Consider the following 19627-nt stretch of genomic DNA (forward strand, 5'->3'; position numbering starts at 1 on the left):
AATTAGCTAGGGTAATACAACAACTGGCCCCTGAAAAGGAAAAACAGAATTGGAAATCTAAAGGCTGCTGGTGTCATGAAGACAGAAATGGTTGGACCCGATAACAAACCAGTCCTGCCAGAAAATTTAAAACTTTCATATTAACTACCATATGTGAGTTAAATCATTGATTAACTGATAAAATAACATTCATTAATCAATATTGGTGGGGAAACGCCAACAAGGGCGCAAAAAGCACTTATCTTCCTTGCTCTATATGCTCTAAATTTAACTCAGGGAAACCTACTGGCCCAGATATTTTGATTTGCCCCATGGACCACTCAGATTTGGCAAATGGACTTCATACGATTGCTCCCATCTACTGGGCAGAAGAACATTCTCGTAACGGTTTGCATGTTTTCAGATTGAATTGCAGCTTTCCCATGTAGCTAGGCAACTGCTTCTTCTGTACCTAAATTCCTACTAGAAAAGGTTATTTCCCCTTGAGGACTCCACTTTGACCTTCACAGTGATTGAGGAACCCATTATAGGGGTCAAATACTTCGGCAAGTCTATGCTTCCTGGCCAGTTCAGCAGCTGTGCGTTACCATCCTCAGTCTTCAGGACTGGTCAAGTACAAATGGAATTACTAAACTCAAATAGCTATATCAGTTGATATCTTCCAAATACCGTGGCCGAAAGCATTACCACTGGTTCTTCTAACCCTTATATCTACTCTGTTCAGGATGCATAAACTTTTGGCTTTTGAAATAATTACAGAATGGCCAATGCGCTCAGCCCCCACTTCTTTTGACCCACAACTAATAAGAGGGTGGAGGGGTGGGGAGATGTACTTCCGTTTTGCAAAGGCCTGATCAAGTCCATAGAAAATAATCACACTCTGGTAGAACAATCTTTCCATACTGAGCTCCTGGGAAACCAAGACATCAAACATCACACCTTACAGTCTGGACATTTCAACTATTGGAAAAGACATCTCCAAACAGACTCTCTTCACCCTCACTGGAAAGGCCCCTACCAGGTGTGATTAACCTCTGAGCAGCCAAACTTCAAGGAATAGATTGCTGGATTCATGTGTCTCATCAGGAAAAAAGCCCCCCACAAATCTGAATGGACCAGCACACCATCTGGTGACCGAACAATGAAAATTTCCAGGAACTGAAGCAGATGGCATCAGAAGTAGACAGCGTACCCAAGATGTATGGACCAGGCCTGTATTAAGTATGTTTTCTCTTCTCACTCTGTTTCATCTTGCCATTCAGGTCTTCAATTGTTTCTTCCCTAGTTTTCCTACTATCCTTTACTTTAGCTTTAATGCATCCTTTTAGCTCTGCCTTACAAAAACTCTCTGATTCTGCTAAACTTACTGATTTCTGGGTTTGTGCTAGAGGAAATATGCACGATAATGAATCTACCTGGCAAAGGTGTAGGATCTTCCTTTGGTACCTTTGAAACCACACATCTTCCCTCCTGGAAAACTGGCACAAAATATTATGGTTTTCCATCGGGTCTCCCCCCACCCCCCGCCAACACACACACACTCATAATGCAATACTCTCACTCAGGGCTGGACTCTTACCCAAAAATCCTTTTTTAAAAAAAAATGATGGAAATGGCAAAACTATAGGGTATCTCCCCATAAATATTTGTAACTATACTATTTTATATGACCTAGATGAACATGAATTCACTCCCTGTTGGAATCCAGAAGATTCTATTCCCTGTGGCAGGGCAACAGGAATGCAGTAAGACTGGAAATGGGAAGCTAATGTGCTCCCATTCAATGGTACTTCACTGGGGACTGACCAATATCTGGTAAACATGGAAACTTAGTTAAACTTACTTTTTTCCTAGAGATCTCCCAGACCTCAACCAAAATCTTAACTTATACTAGATCAGCTCATTTGTTACTTCAGATCCATAAAAATTTAAAGTGCTCGCATAATCATTCCCACAATGCTAGTAAAACAGATTATAATGTGCTCTGTATAATAATGATTACATTTCTGATTATGAGATTGTTTCTTTCATTCCAAGGGAAAGAATGTGGACAAAAAGACCCAATTATGCCTTATTCTTAGAAGAGAACGGGTACTTATTTTTATGTGGAAGAAACATATTCTATACTATCCCTCAACTGAAAGGGATGTGGAGGGATTGTTGCCTTACCCCTAATACCAAAATAAGAAAAATCCTTTCTTCTTCCGCTTTTATATCTAATGTAGGGTCTTTGTCCTATCAACTTAAAAGAACACGTTGGAACTGGGAAGGTTATAATTATGGCTGGATACCTACATATAACCCTATAGTGGGCAGAAAAAGTTTGGGGCACGCTTTCACCAGAGCCTTTCTTCCTTGGGTTGAAGTAGCAAAAATTAAACAAAACAAAACAAAAAAACAATTTGCAATCTCTCTAAAGTTATATCCACCACTTTCAATGCTTCCGTCCAAGGTTTTGCATATCGGCAGACCCAAATCCATAGCCTTGTCGAAGTAGTTCTTTAAAACTGCAGGGCCCTAAACCTCCTCACTGCCCAGCAGGGGCAACCAGTGTCCTACTCCTAGAAGAGGAGGGAAACTGACTGAGAAGTGCTTTTCAATCACTAGCTACCACTGGGCTTTTGGTCCTCAGTTTAATCTTTTTAATTTGAATTAAATTTCTTCTGTTTTGTATTAATAAGCCAATATCTTCTTCCCAAATGTATGTATAAAATAAAATTCTTTTCCTTTGAAAAGCTTTTCTTGAAACTCAAATAATCATGGAAACTAAGCCATCCACATCCACCTTAAAGGGACATACCTAAGATGATTCATTTTTCAATCCTCTTATTGTTCAAATGAGGTCATTGATATTCCTTATCATTTCCCTCCTCCATGGGACAAGACACTTGAGGATGGGGTCCTCCTCAGCTCTGTGAGGAAAGATGACTGAGGATGGTCCTCTGCTCCACAGGAAGAGACACCTGAGGAAAACCCTCCTTAGCTCCATGGGACAAACTATACAATCCACCTACAAAGAACTATATTTTGACAAAAATGTCAATATGCCTGAAGGACATAACTGATCACCAATGTGTTCTGTGAAAGAGCTTGATCAAAAGGGCAAAATGTGAAAGGACTTCAATCTAAAATAGAACCAGAGGACATGAAATGGAAAATCACACTCCTGTGCCCTAAGGAAAACAAAACTTAAGGAGGAGAGACTGCTTTCTCATAGTGTCTGATTTACAACAAAACTGATAATACTGTGATTTTCTTAATGATAGGGAAGTAATCGGAGGTTGCTTCATATCAACTTGGAAAGCTTTGCTTATGGTTTCCCAGAGGCATGAACAAGAAATGACCCAGGTTGCCTGTCTCGCAAAATGAGCGGAGTTGAGCTTTGTTTGTAAGACTGGACTGGTTTTGTCTGCTCGGGGAATTTTTGAGGCTGGTCTCTACTTGTTTCCAACAGATTCCAACTGAACTCTCCCCTCTTTGCATTCCCCGCCCCGAAGAACGAAGAACGGCCTACCAGCAACCTTCAGCGGACTTGCCTGCAGCTTCCTCTCGTTTGTGGGTCCCAAATTACAATTTCTCCGCTATTCCCAAATAAACTCATCTCTTTTTAGGATTTTTGACCTTGCTCCTTCATTTAGGTCAACAAAGACGATCTTCATTTTCAAAAAACTTGAGGGAAAAGATTGGATCAACTGGCCAAAATCAAATGGGCTATCACCACTTCTGCTCTCTTGCTGTGTCCCTGTCACATGGAAACACCAAGAACTGGGCAAAGGGTAGAGTGGCATGCAGAGGACTCCCCTTGGTCAGTGCCCATGCCGGTTACAAGCCCTTAGAAAACAAGGATACTGCTATATTTATTGAGCACCTAATGTCTGCCTGGGGCTGTGGGAGGCATTTCACATAAACATTAGTGGACCAAGGATCAAGACCTCAACTTACCATCCTGACATATCTTAAGAATCATAGTCACTCTGAGATAACCTGAATGAGCTCTGCCGTGCAAATACCCTGTGACCCTGCCGTAAATTAAGCCATTTTACTAGTGAGCCAAGAGGGTAAAATCTAGCCTAGGCAGAAAGAAGAGAATACTGAGGGGAGTAACATTCATTAGGAGTGATTTATTTTTTTAATTCCATTTTCAGTGTTATCTTAAATATGTATTCTTTCAGCTGAAGGCTTTTAACTCATTTTTGCTTACCTATAGAGTAAAACTTACCAGAATATGTGGTTTTCCTTTACCTATAACATTTGGGAGGAGTTATTTCCTCGCCTCATATAAAGGTTTTTCACTTGTGTCTTAGGCATGTAGAGGGGTTTTTGTTGTTGTTGTTGTTGTTGTTGTTGTTGTTGTTGTTTTAAATCTGGCTTAAGCAAAACCTGCTCTCAACTTGATGATGTAAGAACAGTCTACCGGTTAGACAACTGTGTTCATTTAAAAGCTGAGCTACCTATTAGAACTTCAAGAAGACAGGAGAGTACTCTTGATTCCATCATTCGTGACAAAGAACCCATTACAACCAAGGCTCTCAGCTGGTTTAGAACTACCACTGAATGACGGAGGCAAAATCCAAAGAAACCCAGCTTCTGACAGGTGTATTTTCAGCCAATGGCAAGCTGTTTTTTTCCAAAATGGTCATGGCAATGAATTTCTAGGACTCTGCCATTCCCCGTCAAGAGTCAGAGCTTTCCTCCCCTCCCTTTCCTTTGAACCTTCATGGGATTTTTGACTGTTTCAACAAAGAAAACAGAACAGAAATAATGTCACGTGACTTCTGAGGCTGGTTCACAAAAGATGATACTCTTCCACCTGCCCTTTTTCGCTCCCAGGACACTACCCTTGAGAGCAGCCACCACGCTGGGAGGAAGCCCCAACTAGCCCACGTAGAGAGAGGAAATAGAGAAGATCAGAGGCACTCAGCAACAGCTAGCATCAGCCATAAGCAATGCACGGGAAGGAGCCTTCCATGGATTCTAGCCCATCTTCGAGCCACCCCAGTTGATGTACAGCAAAGCTCAGGTGAACCCTTCTGAGCCACCTGCACAAACTGCAGATACATAAAGCAAAATAAACACTGTTGTTACTTTAACTAAGCTTTCAGTTTAGTAACTGGAATGCAGACTCCGAACGGAAGGCCCATATGAATGAATTTCACATGAAACAAAAGAAACCTGATGTTCGACTCCCTGCTTTGACCCCAGAATGGAGGCAGAAATGAAAAATATACATACATCTTCCAACAGTGACGTCCTGCTGCAGGGCGCTTATGTACAGTTGCAGGGTGAGCTGCGGGGCTGAGCCCAGGAAGGCCTGGATCACAGACGCGCGGCTGAACGCAGACCGGTGCGTGAAGAGCTTGCCTTCCGCCTGGCCCACCTCCTTCTCGACTTCTTCTGAGAAGCCATTCTTTGGCATCTGTCGCTTCTTGGTGATGCTGACATAAGGCTCTTCGATGTGGCCTGACTGACAATAGATGCAGAAGACTTCAAAACACCTGCAAACAAATCAGCAAGTCAGGGTAATCAGAGACAGATGGGATTCTGTCTCTGCTTACACTTATGAGCCTGATTCTCAAAGCTTTGACTTGGCCACTCTGGACTACAGCCGCTTCTCTCAAATCATCCACTCCGAGGTGTTCTGAGCATGAAGTGAATCCTCTTGTGGCCCTCCAGCAGGTTGGCTGGAAATGACTGTGAACCTAATTGAGAGATGACACCAAAGGCCACCGAGGCCAGGAAACGGAGTAGCGGTTGGGAATGGGAAGCGGTTCACACTGCAGAGTCAGAGAAGAATGTTCAGTTTCCCTTCAAGACACTTACTAGCTGTGCAGCCCTGGGCAAGTCATTTAACCCTTGAACCCTTTCCCTCAGTTATAAAGCAGAGATAATACCTACTTGGCCACACTGTTATGGCAATAATACAGTAAAAGGGTGTGTATGTTTGTGTGTGTACTGATACGTGTAGGCATATATATATATATATATATATATATATATATATACTCACACACATATATATTTCCACATCCAGTAGATGCCCCATATCACCTCAGCTAAAGCAGCAGCTATGGTTGGGAGAGCCCCTAGCACAGAGCGGCTTGCCATCTAGCACTCGCCTATAAGACCACAATATACTACCTAGCTCTCTGCTCTCATAAACCCTTACGGGACATGACTAAAGTCAGTCCTGTCTGGAGGTCTGTCAGCTATGTCTTACTTATGAATAAGCTTGCCCCAGAGATGGAGATTTAACCAGTCACCTTTCTAGAATAACAGAGTACCTGGCTTTTAAAGTTAGATTTTCCTCTCTAGGTAATGATAGGGATACTAAAGGGAAGAAGAGTGCTGATGTGTGTGATTTAGTTTGAATCGCGTGCACGCGCACACACACGGATTGAGGGGTCAGTCAAGGGACGGAAACACGTATGAAACAAAATGTTAACTATAGAACCTAGGTGGTGAGCACTGTAAAATTCTTTCAAGTTGTCTTCTGTATGTTTGAAAAGCTTCATAATAAAATGCTGGGAGAAAATGGGTTTTTCTTAGAAATAAGAAAAATGCTCATGGCCTTAGGTTTAAAAATTGTTAAAAGATGTTTTTTCTCCCAACGTGCATTTTTATAATAACCTTATAATGCTGCCAGAAGGTTTTATGGCTTCATCTATTTTATTGAAAGTTATTAACTTTGTACTCTTACCTGAGGCCACTATGGCAACAAGAATACATTTATAATTTTAAATAATAAAACTTGATGTAAGAAAGGAAATGCAAGAGTCTCTCTGATGAATACAAAGTGGACATATTTTGTGACTGCTGTCTTTGTTCGTTTCTTCCTGGGAGGAAGAAGGTACGTGGCAGTGTATGTGTGTATGTAAGAGAAAGAGAGATAAGGTGAGGAAGGCAGGTTTGTCTGGTACATTTTGTTCAATGGGGTCAAAGACACTTTGATATAATACATAAAAACAGGTAAAACAGCCTGGGCCAATCTGTTCAACTGAAAATAATGAAGTACAGGTTATGAGTTCAAGTTCAGCTAATGCAACTGACTTTTCTCTGAGAAAACCCTCAAATCTACAAGAACTATTTGAGGCCTAGCAACTTTATGCAACAAGGAGTACAAGACAGAATAAATTGACCATCATCTTAATTCTCAAATATGTGGTGAATGCAGATGGACTTTGCCAGTGCTGTGGGAAATGCAAAGACAGCTGGGGTACACCTGCCTCGTTCACAGAGGTGCTCATAATCTAAATGGAAAAGGGTCCATATACACAATGAGGATACAAATGAACACAATTAATATTTATATAGCACTTTCAGTTTACAAAATATTTCTCATATATTAACTCAGAAAGCCTACTGCAAAGATTTGAATCATAGCATTATTTGCAATAGCAAAATTCTGGGAATAATCTAAGGGCTCCAAAATAAAACAATAATTAAATAAATCATAATATATATAGTCAATGAAGTATTACCCAATCCTTAAAATTGATGGTCCAGACATACATCTACTAATATATAAAAATGTTTACTATATTTGGTAAGTGAAAGGAATACATTATAATAGAATACATATAGAAAATTCAATTTTTTATTAAAGTCACATATATAAAAACATATAAATCACACATACATATAAACACTGGAGTGCTTAATTTGACTCATACTGACTCAAGAGACTGTTAAATAGTTAGGAATCCTGAGCCAGTTGTTAAAAAACTGGTAGCTTGAAATAGGCCATGACGGGAATATTTATATCACAGAAACCAGGAAATTCCGCAATTCAGGGCTTTTTCCCCCAAGAGATAGTTTACCAGCTTACTGCTATAAAAATATAAGTAAGGGGACACCTGGGTGGCTCAGTTGGTTAAGCAGCTGCCTTCGGCTCAGGTCATGATCCCAGCGTCCTGGGATCGAGTCCCACATCGGGCTCCTTGCTTGGCAGCGAGCCTGCTTCTCCCTCTGCCTCTGCCTGCCACTCTGTCTGCCTGTGCTCACTCTCGCTTCTCTATGACAAATAAATAAATAAAATCTTTAAAAAAAATATATATATATAAGTAAGGATATACAACAAAAGGGTAAAAATTCTTTTTAGGCAGTCAAATTAGGTTTTTTAAAAATTTTTTAATTGTGTCTGTTTTCTGCTCTTGGTCCTTTCGACAACAAATATGTTTTACCTGAATAATAAAATCAAACTTAGAATTTTTAAAGACTAAACAAACTACCAAACACCAGCACAGGCTAAGAGGTGAATGGATGAAAACAAAGGTTCAGAGGAGAAAGCCAGTCTCTTGATGCTGAGGAGGGTGCTGTATGAAACAGGAAGCATGTACTGAACTGTTGACAAACTGAAACTTCAAGGTCTACCAACAGGGATTATAAAAGGTTCCAGAATGGCTAATGACAAAGGTGGCCCTGAAGCCCAAGTGGCCACCCTCTCAATCCACTGTTTTTCCCAATTAATAAATTTATCTCAGCACAGAGTTTTACATATAGTAGGTGTTTAATAAATGTGTGTATGGTCCTAACACTTCCCCTACTTGCCACTACTGATAAAGAAAACTGATAAGAAACAAACTACCATTCGGGGCACATGGGTGGCTCAGTGGGTTAAGCCTCTGCCTTCAGCTCAGGTCATGATCTCAGGGTCCTGGGATCGAGTCCCACATCGGGCTCTCTGCTCCACAGGGAGCCTGCTTCCTTCTCTCTCTCTCTCTGCTTGCCTCTCTGCCCACTTGTGATCTCTCTCTGTCAAATAAATAAAATCTTTAAAAAAAAGAAAGAAACAAACTACCATTCTTCTTGGAATTCTGCAAGACTCAATCAATTACTCCAAATGCAGGGTTTTTCCCTTCTTTTTTTTTCTTTTTTTTTTTTTTTGAGAGATTGTCTAAATATAGCTGTAAGTTAAATATTTTCATCAAAATCTTTCAAGGCTGTTTTTCAGTATCATGTAGACTGAGGGGTGGCAACCATTTTCTATAAAGAATTTACAAAGAGTAAATACTTTGGGCTTTGCAGGTCACAGTCTGTATCCCAACTACTCAACTCTACCACTGCAGTGCAAAAGCAGCCATATACAATACATTAAATGAATGAGCATGGCTGTGTTCCAATAAAACTTTATTCACAAAAACAGGTAGTGAGGATCTGGTCTGTGAGGCACAGTCTGCCAACCCATAACATAGATAATCAGCAGGGTGATTCACTTTTTTTTCACTTCACCCCATTTTCAAGCATCATAGGGGAAGGAAATTTCCCCTTAGCTGAAACCATGCTTGTCGGTGTCTCCACAAATAATCTGTGGTACCAGAGACCCTTTAAAGCAGTTAATAAAAACACGTTTTCCAAAAGCATGTCTTCATGTGACCCACATGCTCAGTGAGGCTACACAAGAATCAAACTAGTTAAATAGAAAGCACCACCTGACCTTTTAAAAGCCACTTGCATAATCTCCAAGAGTCGCAATTTCTCAAATGTAACAAAAAAGAAAATGACAAGTCTCAGGGTTTTAGAGTGGATGGAATTAAATACTGTACGTAGAAGCACTTCACAAACAACAACAAAAAAAAAGCTCTTCGAATATAAGCTATTATTATTATTTTAAAATCTTTTGAAAGCCTATTATACAAAGAAATACTATGATGAATCATGTTGCAATGTTCTGTAAAAAATTACTAGGATTTCTTAGCTTTCATTTTTACAAACCCAGACTTTCCTCACTATACCAGTAAATAAAAAGAGAAGGAAATTCCTTGAACTTGAAACTCATTTATATTTATTTCTTCTCCCAATTTATTTGAAAAATTAACATATGTAAAAGGATGAGAAACAGATTTTACTGTTGTTAGGTGTTTTTCCCCCTCTGGTTTTCCAGAATATCCATTATCATTCGCAATAAGATCATCCTTAAAATAAAAAAAAAAATTCAAGATACTATTCAATGATCACATCATTCAAATCTAGCCTTAATAAGGAAACAACTACAAAAACTGCAACTACACTTTTAAATATAAGACTGATAAATGAAATATGGTGCTTTCCCAGTGCTTTCCTAAGGGAAAGAAGGAGTAGGGCCTAGTTTTTAGTATTTAGCTCATAATTATTACAGTGTAATGCAGTACAGTTTAACTGAGTGAATTCAAAAACATGAGTTTGGCTACTTAGTACCCAACCAAAAATAAATTTTCCAAAGACAATTTCAAACTATTAGTAAGTCAAATCAGTAAAAAGGGGAAGAAACAGACCATAACTCTCCTTTGGGGGAAATAATTTTGATCTTCAAGTAAAGCTGATGCCTTGGGAGTTAAAATAGAATCAAACTGTCAGCAGGAAAAACTTCGAATAAGATATTAAGTCCTGGGGCGCCTGGGTGGCTCAGTGGGTTAAAGCCTCTGCCTTTGGCTCAGGTCATGATCACAGGGTCCTGGGATGGAGCCCCACATCGGGCTGGGCTCTCTGCTTGGCAGGGAGCCTACCTCCCGCCCCCCCCCCCCCCGCCTACTTGTGATCTCTCTGTCAAATAAAATTTTTAAAAAAGACATTAAGTCTTGAGAATACGCAACAGCAAATCACTTTTCTCTTAATCTGGAAGCTAAGAGGTTTGGACCCATGTTTTGTGTACCTCAGCTCTAAGATGATGGGCCCAATATCTCCTTGAAATAAATCAGCTCCATTAGAATGAGAGAGTCCTTATTGACAGAAGAGGGTGGTTCGGTGCTTTATTTTTTCTGTCTTATCTTGTTTTTCCCCCAAGAAGACAATGAACCACTCAGAATTTTCTGGAAATAGGTCTTTTTATGGTATTGAAACTTGTTATATAGCTTGAGAAGTTCTCTTCAAAGTACCCACCTTTTTAAAAATAAAGTTAAAATATTTTTACTATAAAAATGGAAAAATGTAGAGTAGTATATAACAAGGGGAAAATGATATACTTTTCTGTATTTTCCAGGAGATAATTAAAAGTGCCCATAACTCCGTCATCCAGAAATTACCACTCTCTACAACTTGGTATATTTCCTTGAGCTCAGGTTCACATGTGCTATCCTATTTTTATACGTATCACGTCACTAGCTTTGTCTTGGGTCACTATTAGAATTTAGAAAGATTTTGAAAGGCAGTAATGATAGAGATCACTCGCCTGGATAGCTCTTTAGGTAATTTGTTTAGATTTTGCCAAGATGACCAAACTGTTTTAATTTAGGATGGGACTACTGGTAAAATGTACTCCACATTCTTTTGCTTTCTTTCATAGTGTGGGGGAACATAATTAACCAAACCCAATTTCTTTTCTTTTTTTTTTTAACCAAACTCAATTTCTAAGAAGCTTTGTGAACATGGTCTGAGGCGTCCTATTCCTCATCTATAAAATGGGAACAGTGACATCTACTTCATGGTGAGGATTCAGCATCCTGAGGGATCTTAGCACCTACCAAACCATGTAGCACAAGCTGAGAATTATCAGTTTCCCTTGATCTGTCACTTCATTTAAACATCGCGAGCAATGAGTTTTCTTTTCACAGATGAGTATAATAAAGGATGAGTGCCTTGCCCAAAGTCAGATCCCGTTGATTTTACTGAGCTGGGGTTATTACAATCAGGATGCTGTCGCCCACCTGGCCAGAGAGGACTGACTCCTCACTAAATAGCTCCAAGTTGCTCGACTTTGAAAATTCCTCTTTCTTTCGCTCTAGCTCTGTCCTTTTTTTCCCTCCTAACTCTTCCCTTACTCTCAGATGTCAGAGCAATGCTTTAGTTCCGCTAGTGTACCTGTTTCTGTTCCTTTCTAGGATTCTGTGGCTTCTGGAGGGTGGGAGACTTGCTCACCCAGTTTGTCCTGTGTGTGAGCTGCAGGGCGGTATTCTGAGCATCAGCCGGGGACAGCTGTATTTAATGTGAAGTGCAAAGTTTTATAATAGGCCTCTCTCAAATCTATCTTGCTACTGGACTTCTTTTTGCCTCTGTGTGTGTTGGGGCAGGGGAGATACTGCCTGGTAGGGAAAGATTCGTGACTAGATGACCGGTAGGGAAAGATTCCTGGCTACCTGAATCTTCCCGCAGAAGAGCTCTAGCCTTTCTCTCTCTTCCAATTCATCTCTCGCCTGTGTCTAAATTCTGTATTACAGGGGTGCCTGAGTGGGTCAGTGGGTTAAAGCCTCTGCCTTCGCCTCAGGTCATGATCTCAGAGTCCTGGGATCAAGCCCCGCATCGGGCTCTCTGCTTAGCAGGGAGCTGTTCCCCCTCTCTCTGCCTACTTGTGATCTCTGTCAAATAAATAAATAAAATATTAAAAAAAGTAAATTCTGTATTATAATTTGCTTTCTAATACAGATAAGAATCCTTTGTTTTGCTTTTCCTTGCAGGGTTGAAAGGTGTCAACACATTTTAAACTCTCTTCATGGTCCTTAAGCTACTCTACTTCACTACCATGCATTCTACTTGCTTTGTGTTAATAGAAATTAATTTCCAGAAATGCCACTAATGGTTTTTTTCTTAACGCAGGCAAGTTTGTGTCTTCAAGGCACACTGTGTTCCAGCTTCAACGACTGTGTTTGTTAAGTTAGGCAGGGCCGGAAGGCATTTCCACAACCCTGTTTCCACACCAAGAGAATGATGCGTGGATTTCTAGAGCTCTGCGTAAGAATTAAATAAATTAGTATTTGTAGAGCGCTCAGAACAGTGCCTGGCACACAGGGAACTCCACGTGTTTGATAAATTAAAGAATCTGCACACGCTTTTGCTCTAAAGGCGATTTAGCCCACACACTTCTCAAGGGTTTGTCACGACACAAGCCAATCCTGCCAGAGCCCACCCGACCCCAGAGAAGTCTTGTATTTTACGAGGTCGAACTATATGCAACTACCGTTTCTGTTGGTCAAGTTCAGTTGAATATTGGCAATTTCATACGCGAGAACCTCAGAAGAAGGCGGTCCGCCCCAGCTTTATTCCCACTCTCCCCGGATTCTGTCGCATTCGCGTGACTGGAACGGTGGGGCCCGAGGAGCAGGGCTGGGCCGGCCTGGGCCCGGCACCCAGTCCAGCCACCCGCCCCTCCCGGAAGGCCGCCCTCTCGGCTAGGGCAGCGGGGAGGGGACCCGGGGGCCCGCACGCACCTGAAGAGCGGCCCGAGTTGCAGCAGGTGCAGCAGCAGCACGAGCGGCCGGTCGCGGCTGAAGTCGCGGTGCACGAAAAGGAGCGTGAGCTGCACGAGCGCGCAGGGCAGCAGCGAGAAAAGCAGCGTCAGCGCCTGCCACATGCCGTCCCCGCCCGAGCGGTAGGTGCTGCTCAGGTACAGCGCCGCCGTCGTCTCGGCCACGAACAGGAACACGGACGCCAGCACGGAGCCCGGGAATTTCATCTCCGCGCGTCAGCGGCGCGCACCGGCGGCAGACGGGGTAGCGGCGGCGGCTGCCCTTGCGGGGGGCTCCCGGCATGCCGGGCCCCGACTGCTCCCGCGCCCTGCGCTGCCCGCCGAGGGCACCGGGCCGGCCCAGAGGCCGGGGCGCTGGAGCGGGGCCTGGGGGCGACCGGCCGGGCTGGGGTGGGGCGGGGAGCGCGGCCCCGTCGAGACACGCCCACGCGCACCGTGCGCCGCCCGCGCGCCACACTGCCCGCTGCGTCTCTGCGGCGACAGTCCTCAGGCGGGCCGCGAACCTGCGTCCTGCGACTGCTCGCGCCGCAACCCCAACGGCTGCGGCGGGCCCTTCTGGCCCCGCGCTCAGCCTCTGGGTCCTAGAGCCCTTGGGCCGCGCTCCCGTTCACATCCTTTTGAAAAACTGTGACCAATGGGGCCCAGAATCCGGGTCTGGACGCCTTTTCATCCCAGTCTCTATTTTGTGGGCCTAGGGAACGCCTAATTCCTCAAAGAACCAGCGTTTCCGGTCATTTAAAAATACCCAGACCACACAGATGCTTTTCAAAGTACAAGTGTAAAGTCCTGTAGCCAGGATTTACCGTTTCAGTGGGTCCCATAAGCATGCCCTTCAGTCTTCCAGATATAGTGGTCTAAAACGCTGTTTGCTGTGGTTGAAGAGCATCAGGGACAATCCTTAGGAGCCAACGCCTGCTCTCCCAGAAAAACTGCCTACACAATCTATTCCTCTGTAACTGTGACTAACTCGCAGAGGGAAGTCCAGGACCTAATAAGGAAACGGTTTTCTAGCCCAAGGCATACCTCTGCTTGCTAGTGTGTGCCAGCCCCAGGACTAACTCCTTTTCACTCACTGAGCTTGTGACAACCTTGTGAACATCAGGATGGGCTCAGCCCACCCCCCTGTCCCTCAGAGTTTGAGCAAGTCACTAAATCTCCCTAAAACTCTGGTCCTAACCTGTTCCATAAGGGATTAGACCTTAATAATTACAAGGTCCCTTTCCCTGCTGAAATTAGGGCAGTCCATCAATCATAAGGCATATCTGTCATTTTTCTATTTAGGAAAAATGATGTCGACACAAATAGAATATGAAGATTCAGAAGAAATCAAGACAAAAATTGTAGAGGGAGAGAACACGAAGGGCTGTTTTTCTTCAATCTTGTGTGGCATGGGAAAATCTATTTACAAGGGTTGAGGGGAGGATACAGCCGACAGCTGAGAGGTAGCAGGCCCATTCTCTGAAAGGATTACTAATATCTATTTATAGAACCCAGCAGGCCACCATGTCCTGGATCAAGATACACACACTGTCACAAACACAGAATAGGCAGCAACACTCCACAGAATATTTGGGTAATATTTATTTGACACCGTATTAAGCTTTAAAGGACAAATTAATTTGTAGCTTAGAATGATTAATTAGAGTGCACTCAATATTTAGCATTGGATTTTAATTTAAGGCAAAGGATTATCACAGGTTCCATATGATTAAGTAGACTGTACATAAATATGGGGAATTATAAGCCAATAAATAACATTGCTTTAAACACTACAGAGCCCAGTTTATGGTGAATTTATTTTCTACAGTACAAAATACAGAAAACACATTTGGAAAGATCACAGTGCTTAGAACATTGTAACAGCAGTTTTTAAAACAGTAAGGTGCGTCTCTAAGCTTCTGGTTCAATCTTGCTTCTAAAGAGATTTCATTATACCACGCTAAGGCGGTGAGAAACCCCCCCCCACACGAAGGGGAGGCAAGATCAACCGACTGTAGCACTTCCCCTCCAGGAACAACCAATAGCAAAAGCTAAAATCTGAGGAGCATTTGCAAGTTGATCCTTCTCAGTGTGCACACCAGCTAACTTGCCCCAATGACGGTGTCTTTATGTATTATCATTTACCATTTTGTCCTTGAGAATAATGTATACATTCAAGTCTATGATTGCTCTTTCCCTGTAATACCTAAGCGAACTTTGACTAAAGATCAATTTAATGTCACGTATTACATTATACTTTCTTTCTAGGACTGAAATACCCATTTTTTAAAATATTATGTACATAATAATAGACTTATAGAAAGTGGTTTTTTGGTATAATAATATGTAACATACCAGAATACTTGAGAATTTGGTTTCATTATAAAATGCAGTACTACAACATTTTGTGATATAGTAAAATATCTGGCAGAATGTTCTGCTCTAAATTTAGACCTAACTGCTAACAATACGTCTTTGAACGCGCCTCAAAGTACCCCTAAAGAAATATGATTAGCAAGAGGTCGTAGAACCTGTTTTTGGCAAAAAGACATTTTTGAAGAAGCCTCTCATTTTGTGTGCAAGACTTTCAAAATTTTAGTTATACGCAAGAGATAACTGGTGTTGGACTTAATGTTAATGGAAATTAGAAGTTTAAAGTAATAACAACTAATCTCTATTATTTGGTGTGTTTTTTTATAATTTTATGTTAAATCTGCATTTGTGCTGAGGCAAGTGTATTGCAAAGAGTACAATTTTATTAATAATATTAATTTATTGATCAGTTCTTCAAAATTTAAGACTACTTTAAATAATAGTATGTATTCATTCCTAGATACAATTAGGAATAAGCAGTTATATTCTATTGACAGATTGTTCTTTTGTATCCCCTAAAATAATAAAGAATTGCACTAGTTTACTAGAGAATGTGAAATGTATCATTAGGAGAGTGAGATTTTTTCTCCATTGATACAATCATATTTCTGTAAGTATTGTGAATTGTGCAAAAACTCTTTTTGGCGAAGTAAATCCTATTCACTTGGTAAACACACATTCCAAAACTAACATGTGGTGCTTGACTATTCCCCATTATATGGCTTTGCAAAGTGTTTCCTTAATAATTGGATTCTACAAAATCCATTTTAAAAATGTTTGTTAATTTAGCGCCATTAAATCCATGAGATTAAAACTCAGCCTGCCTTTCCAAGTAGAGCTCCCCCAGATGTTCAAAGTTGGGAAAGCTGTTTCTTTTTTAGAGAAGGGGCTGCCCTTCATGATCAGACAGATTCTAAAACCAAACTCTTGCATTTCAAATGTTCCACTCCTACTCCTGGAGAGTCTATATAAAACCGATGGTATACTTTGCATTTTCAAGAGCAAAGGGATTCTGCTGTTAGTTTTCAGAAGACATTTCTAATACTGAAACACTAAAGTCCTAAAAAACAGAGACAAAACTGATCATTAAGATCAATCTTATTTGAATACATACACATTATTAAGAGTTACTGCAGTCAACTTGGACCAAATTCAGCAACAGAAGTTGATAACTGGTAATTGCCATTTAAGCACAGATAACAAAGCAAAACTTACGGGGGGCGGCATCAGAGGTCCCACTAAAACAAAGGCAAAAAGATCATTTGCTGAAGATTGACAGCTGTTAAGTTTACACACTTTGCAAAAACAGTACACATTAAAGCATGTAAATCAACACCACACACAAGATAGAAAGCAACAGCAGGACGGTATTACTCTACTTAAAAAAAGGTTGTATTATACACATTCAGATGTTTCTCTCCTCATCTTTCTAGAGTGCTCATAATTTCTGAAAGCATGAGAGGAAGGTGTGTATTTGGGTCCTTTCTGAAGATCTACATCCATGTGCAAGACATTAAAGCCATCTGCTGGTTTCAGTTTACTACGGGGTTCTAGAACAAGGAAATGTATCTTGGTTCTCAAGTGATTCTGAATACAAAGAATAAGTGGAGATAGGCTCCAAGAAAAGTGGAGAAGGAGGAGAAGACACAAAAGCTTTTCTCATGTAGAGACACTTGCAGGATTTTCAGAATTCGTGTCCCCAAAAGTGTAGTAAAGAATGATCTCAGGTCTCTGAGGACAAGATAATTAATAGGGATTAATATTCTGGGACAGAACCATCATTCTGATATCTTTAATGGGCCGGGGTGTAGGGAGGAGTATTAAAACTCCACTGTAGGAAAGACAAATTTTGGAAGTATACCATAAACATAGCATGTCAGACTAACCATGTTAGTCAACAACTTCAAACAGGTTTCTTTATCCAAAAGGGCTTTCTCAGTCTGTGATATGTTAATACACCATAAAAATCTCCAAAAGGGGGCAAAAGATCAGAACTTGCCTAACTTATTTAATCACAGAATCTATTTTTCCCCAGGGCAGCTCTTGGTTTTAGCGTTCAGAATTTGGGGAAACACCGCAGGACTCAAATAACATGCAGTGGTTTGTCTCCATTTCCTCTCGTAACAACAAAAACATACATCAGCTGTGGGAAAACCTCATCAGGACTGTGAAGCAGCAGTGAATGCCAGCCCTCTGCTGTTCAACACAGTGGCCAGCCCACATGTGGCTCGTGAGCCCTTGAAATGTGGCTGGTCTGATTTGCAACGTGCAGTAAGTATAAAATACACACCAGATTTTGAAGATTCACAACCAAAAAAAAAGGTGAAATAGCTCATTAATAATTGTGTACTGATTACATGTTGAGATGAGAATATTCAGGAAACATTGAGCTATATCAGATACATTATTCAAATTGATTTCATCTTTTTGTTTTTCCTTTTTAAATGTGGCTACTAGAAAAATTTTAAATTGTATGTGACTCGTGCTTTCGGCTCTTTGTGAAACTCACATCTGTTGTCTTCTACAGTTGGCCACTAATGGCTCTAACCTGGCAGAAGTTTTAATGAAAATGAATGCTGTAACTAGGGCCCTCATAATTATGCACTAATTATTAGAGGGCAGTTAACACACAGTGAAGACCCATTCATTAATCAGCATATACCAATTCACCATTCAGATATATCTAAGAGCTGTTGGGTTTTATATCATATGTGATACTGATTCTCCCTAAGTCAGTCTCTCGATCTCTCTCTCTCTCTCATTCTCTCTCTCTGTCTCACACACACACACACATACACACACACACACACACACACACACATATGCAATTTCGTACGGGGTGGGGCAGGACTAAGAAAAACCAAAGAGCAAACAAACAGGAAGGGCTTGCAAACTGTTTTCACGGTCCTCCACAGTCAAGCCTCACCTCCTGTATCTTTTCTCCCTTCTTCCTCGATACTGCACCGGGAGGAGAAAGGCAAGAAAAGGAAAGCTAGCCTGCTCCTTTCACCTATGACTCACCAATAAACTGCTCCAAAGAACAGAAATATGATTTGGTTTTCCTTTTCAATGATTTTTCAGATTCAGTTCAGAGATGGAAGTAACAGGTACCTGAGGCAAACAAAGATGCAGGCATTTCTGCAGATCAGGTCAGGGACTTTGCCATTTGTGGAAGAGTCTAGGTGGAAATGACAAGGTTCAATATTTGAAGGGAATTTTTTAAAACGTTTTTTTACCCCAGAGGCATCATCCATCAGGCCTCAATTCATTAGCACTTCCAATTAAAGAAAGAGGGAGAGAGGGCACCCCGCCCCCACCGCCCAGTAGATTTATGGTAATGCAGGAGGCCCAGATACTTAATGTAGCATCAACTCTGGCATTTTCCCACAACATTACAAATACAATGAGGAGGTTTCTTTATGGAGGAGAAGCAGGACAAATGCAGCCGCCATTCTATCCTCCTGCACAGCTGTGCTCAGGGTGAGCTGTCCTGGACCTGCGACCCCACTGCACAATGGGTCCAACTCCTGCTTCGGCTGACCTTGAGGTCAGCCCTTCTGTCCAGAGGGGAGTCCAGCCTCATGGAGCCTGGAGCTTTTAGCTACAAACCGACCTGGATGGAAGAGATAAGGAGAAATCCTGCCCTCCCAGGCAAAAGGAGGTCATATGATTAAGCACACACAGGAAAAAATAAACATCAGAATGTACTATTTAAAGACCAAAGGGAGGACATGAAGTTGCTGAATGGCAGGGGAGGCTGGTGATGGGGGTGGGGGGGTGGGAATTAGAGGTCCCAGGAAGCAATAAAACCCACATTTGGAACACCAGCCAGTTTCCCCACCTACCTGTGGCTGCCTTTCCATTTGCTTTCCTGGCCAAGTTTATGCCAAGTTAACGTGGCCTTGGCAAATCTGAGGCCGTTCATTTAGCTATTAATTTGGGACAGTGTTAAATAAACAACCCAGATCCCCCAAAGAAGGCCTCATATGTAATTGAGAGTATGCTTCTATTGCTATATGTCACATAGTTCTGAGGCCTGAATTACACTGAGGCCTGAATTACAAACTCAACCAAAAATACTGTATTTTCCAGTTCATTTTTGCTCTGCAGAGCTCGCCTGCC

The 19627-nt window shown here is 41.6% G+C and overlaps 1 protein-coding gene across 1 annotated transcript in view; it reads right to left on the bottom strand.

Moving 5' to 3' along the window:
- The window catches only part of XK (X-linked Kx blood group antigen, Kell and VPS13A binding protein), a 44564-nt gene extending 30892 nt beyond the window's left edge, over positions 1-13672 (bottom strand). The window contains exons 1-2 of the mRNA XM_047716396.1: positions 13116-13672; positions 5233-5495 (exon numbers count right to left, since the gene is read on the bottom strand). Coding sequence (XP_047572352.1) covers positions 5233-5495; positions 13116-13360 — 508 coding nt within the window. The 5' untranslated portion in view covers positions 13361-13672. The remainder of the gene's footprint in view (positions 1-5232; positions 5496-13115) is intronic.
- Positions 13673-19627: the final 5955 nt, after the last annotated feature.

This window comes from Lutra lutra, chromosome X (assembly GCF_902655055.1).
Source record: "Lutra lutra chromosome X, mLutLut1.2, whole genome shotgun sequence".
Lineage (NCBI taxonomy): Eukaryota > Metazoa > Chordata > Mammalia > Carnivora > Mustelidae > Lutra > Lutra lutra.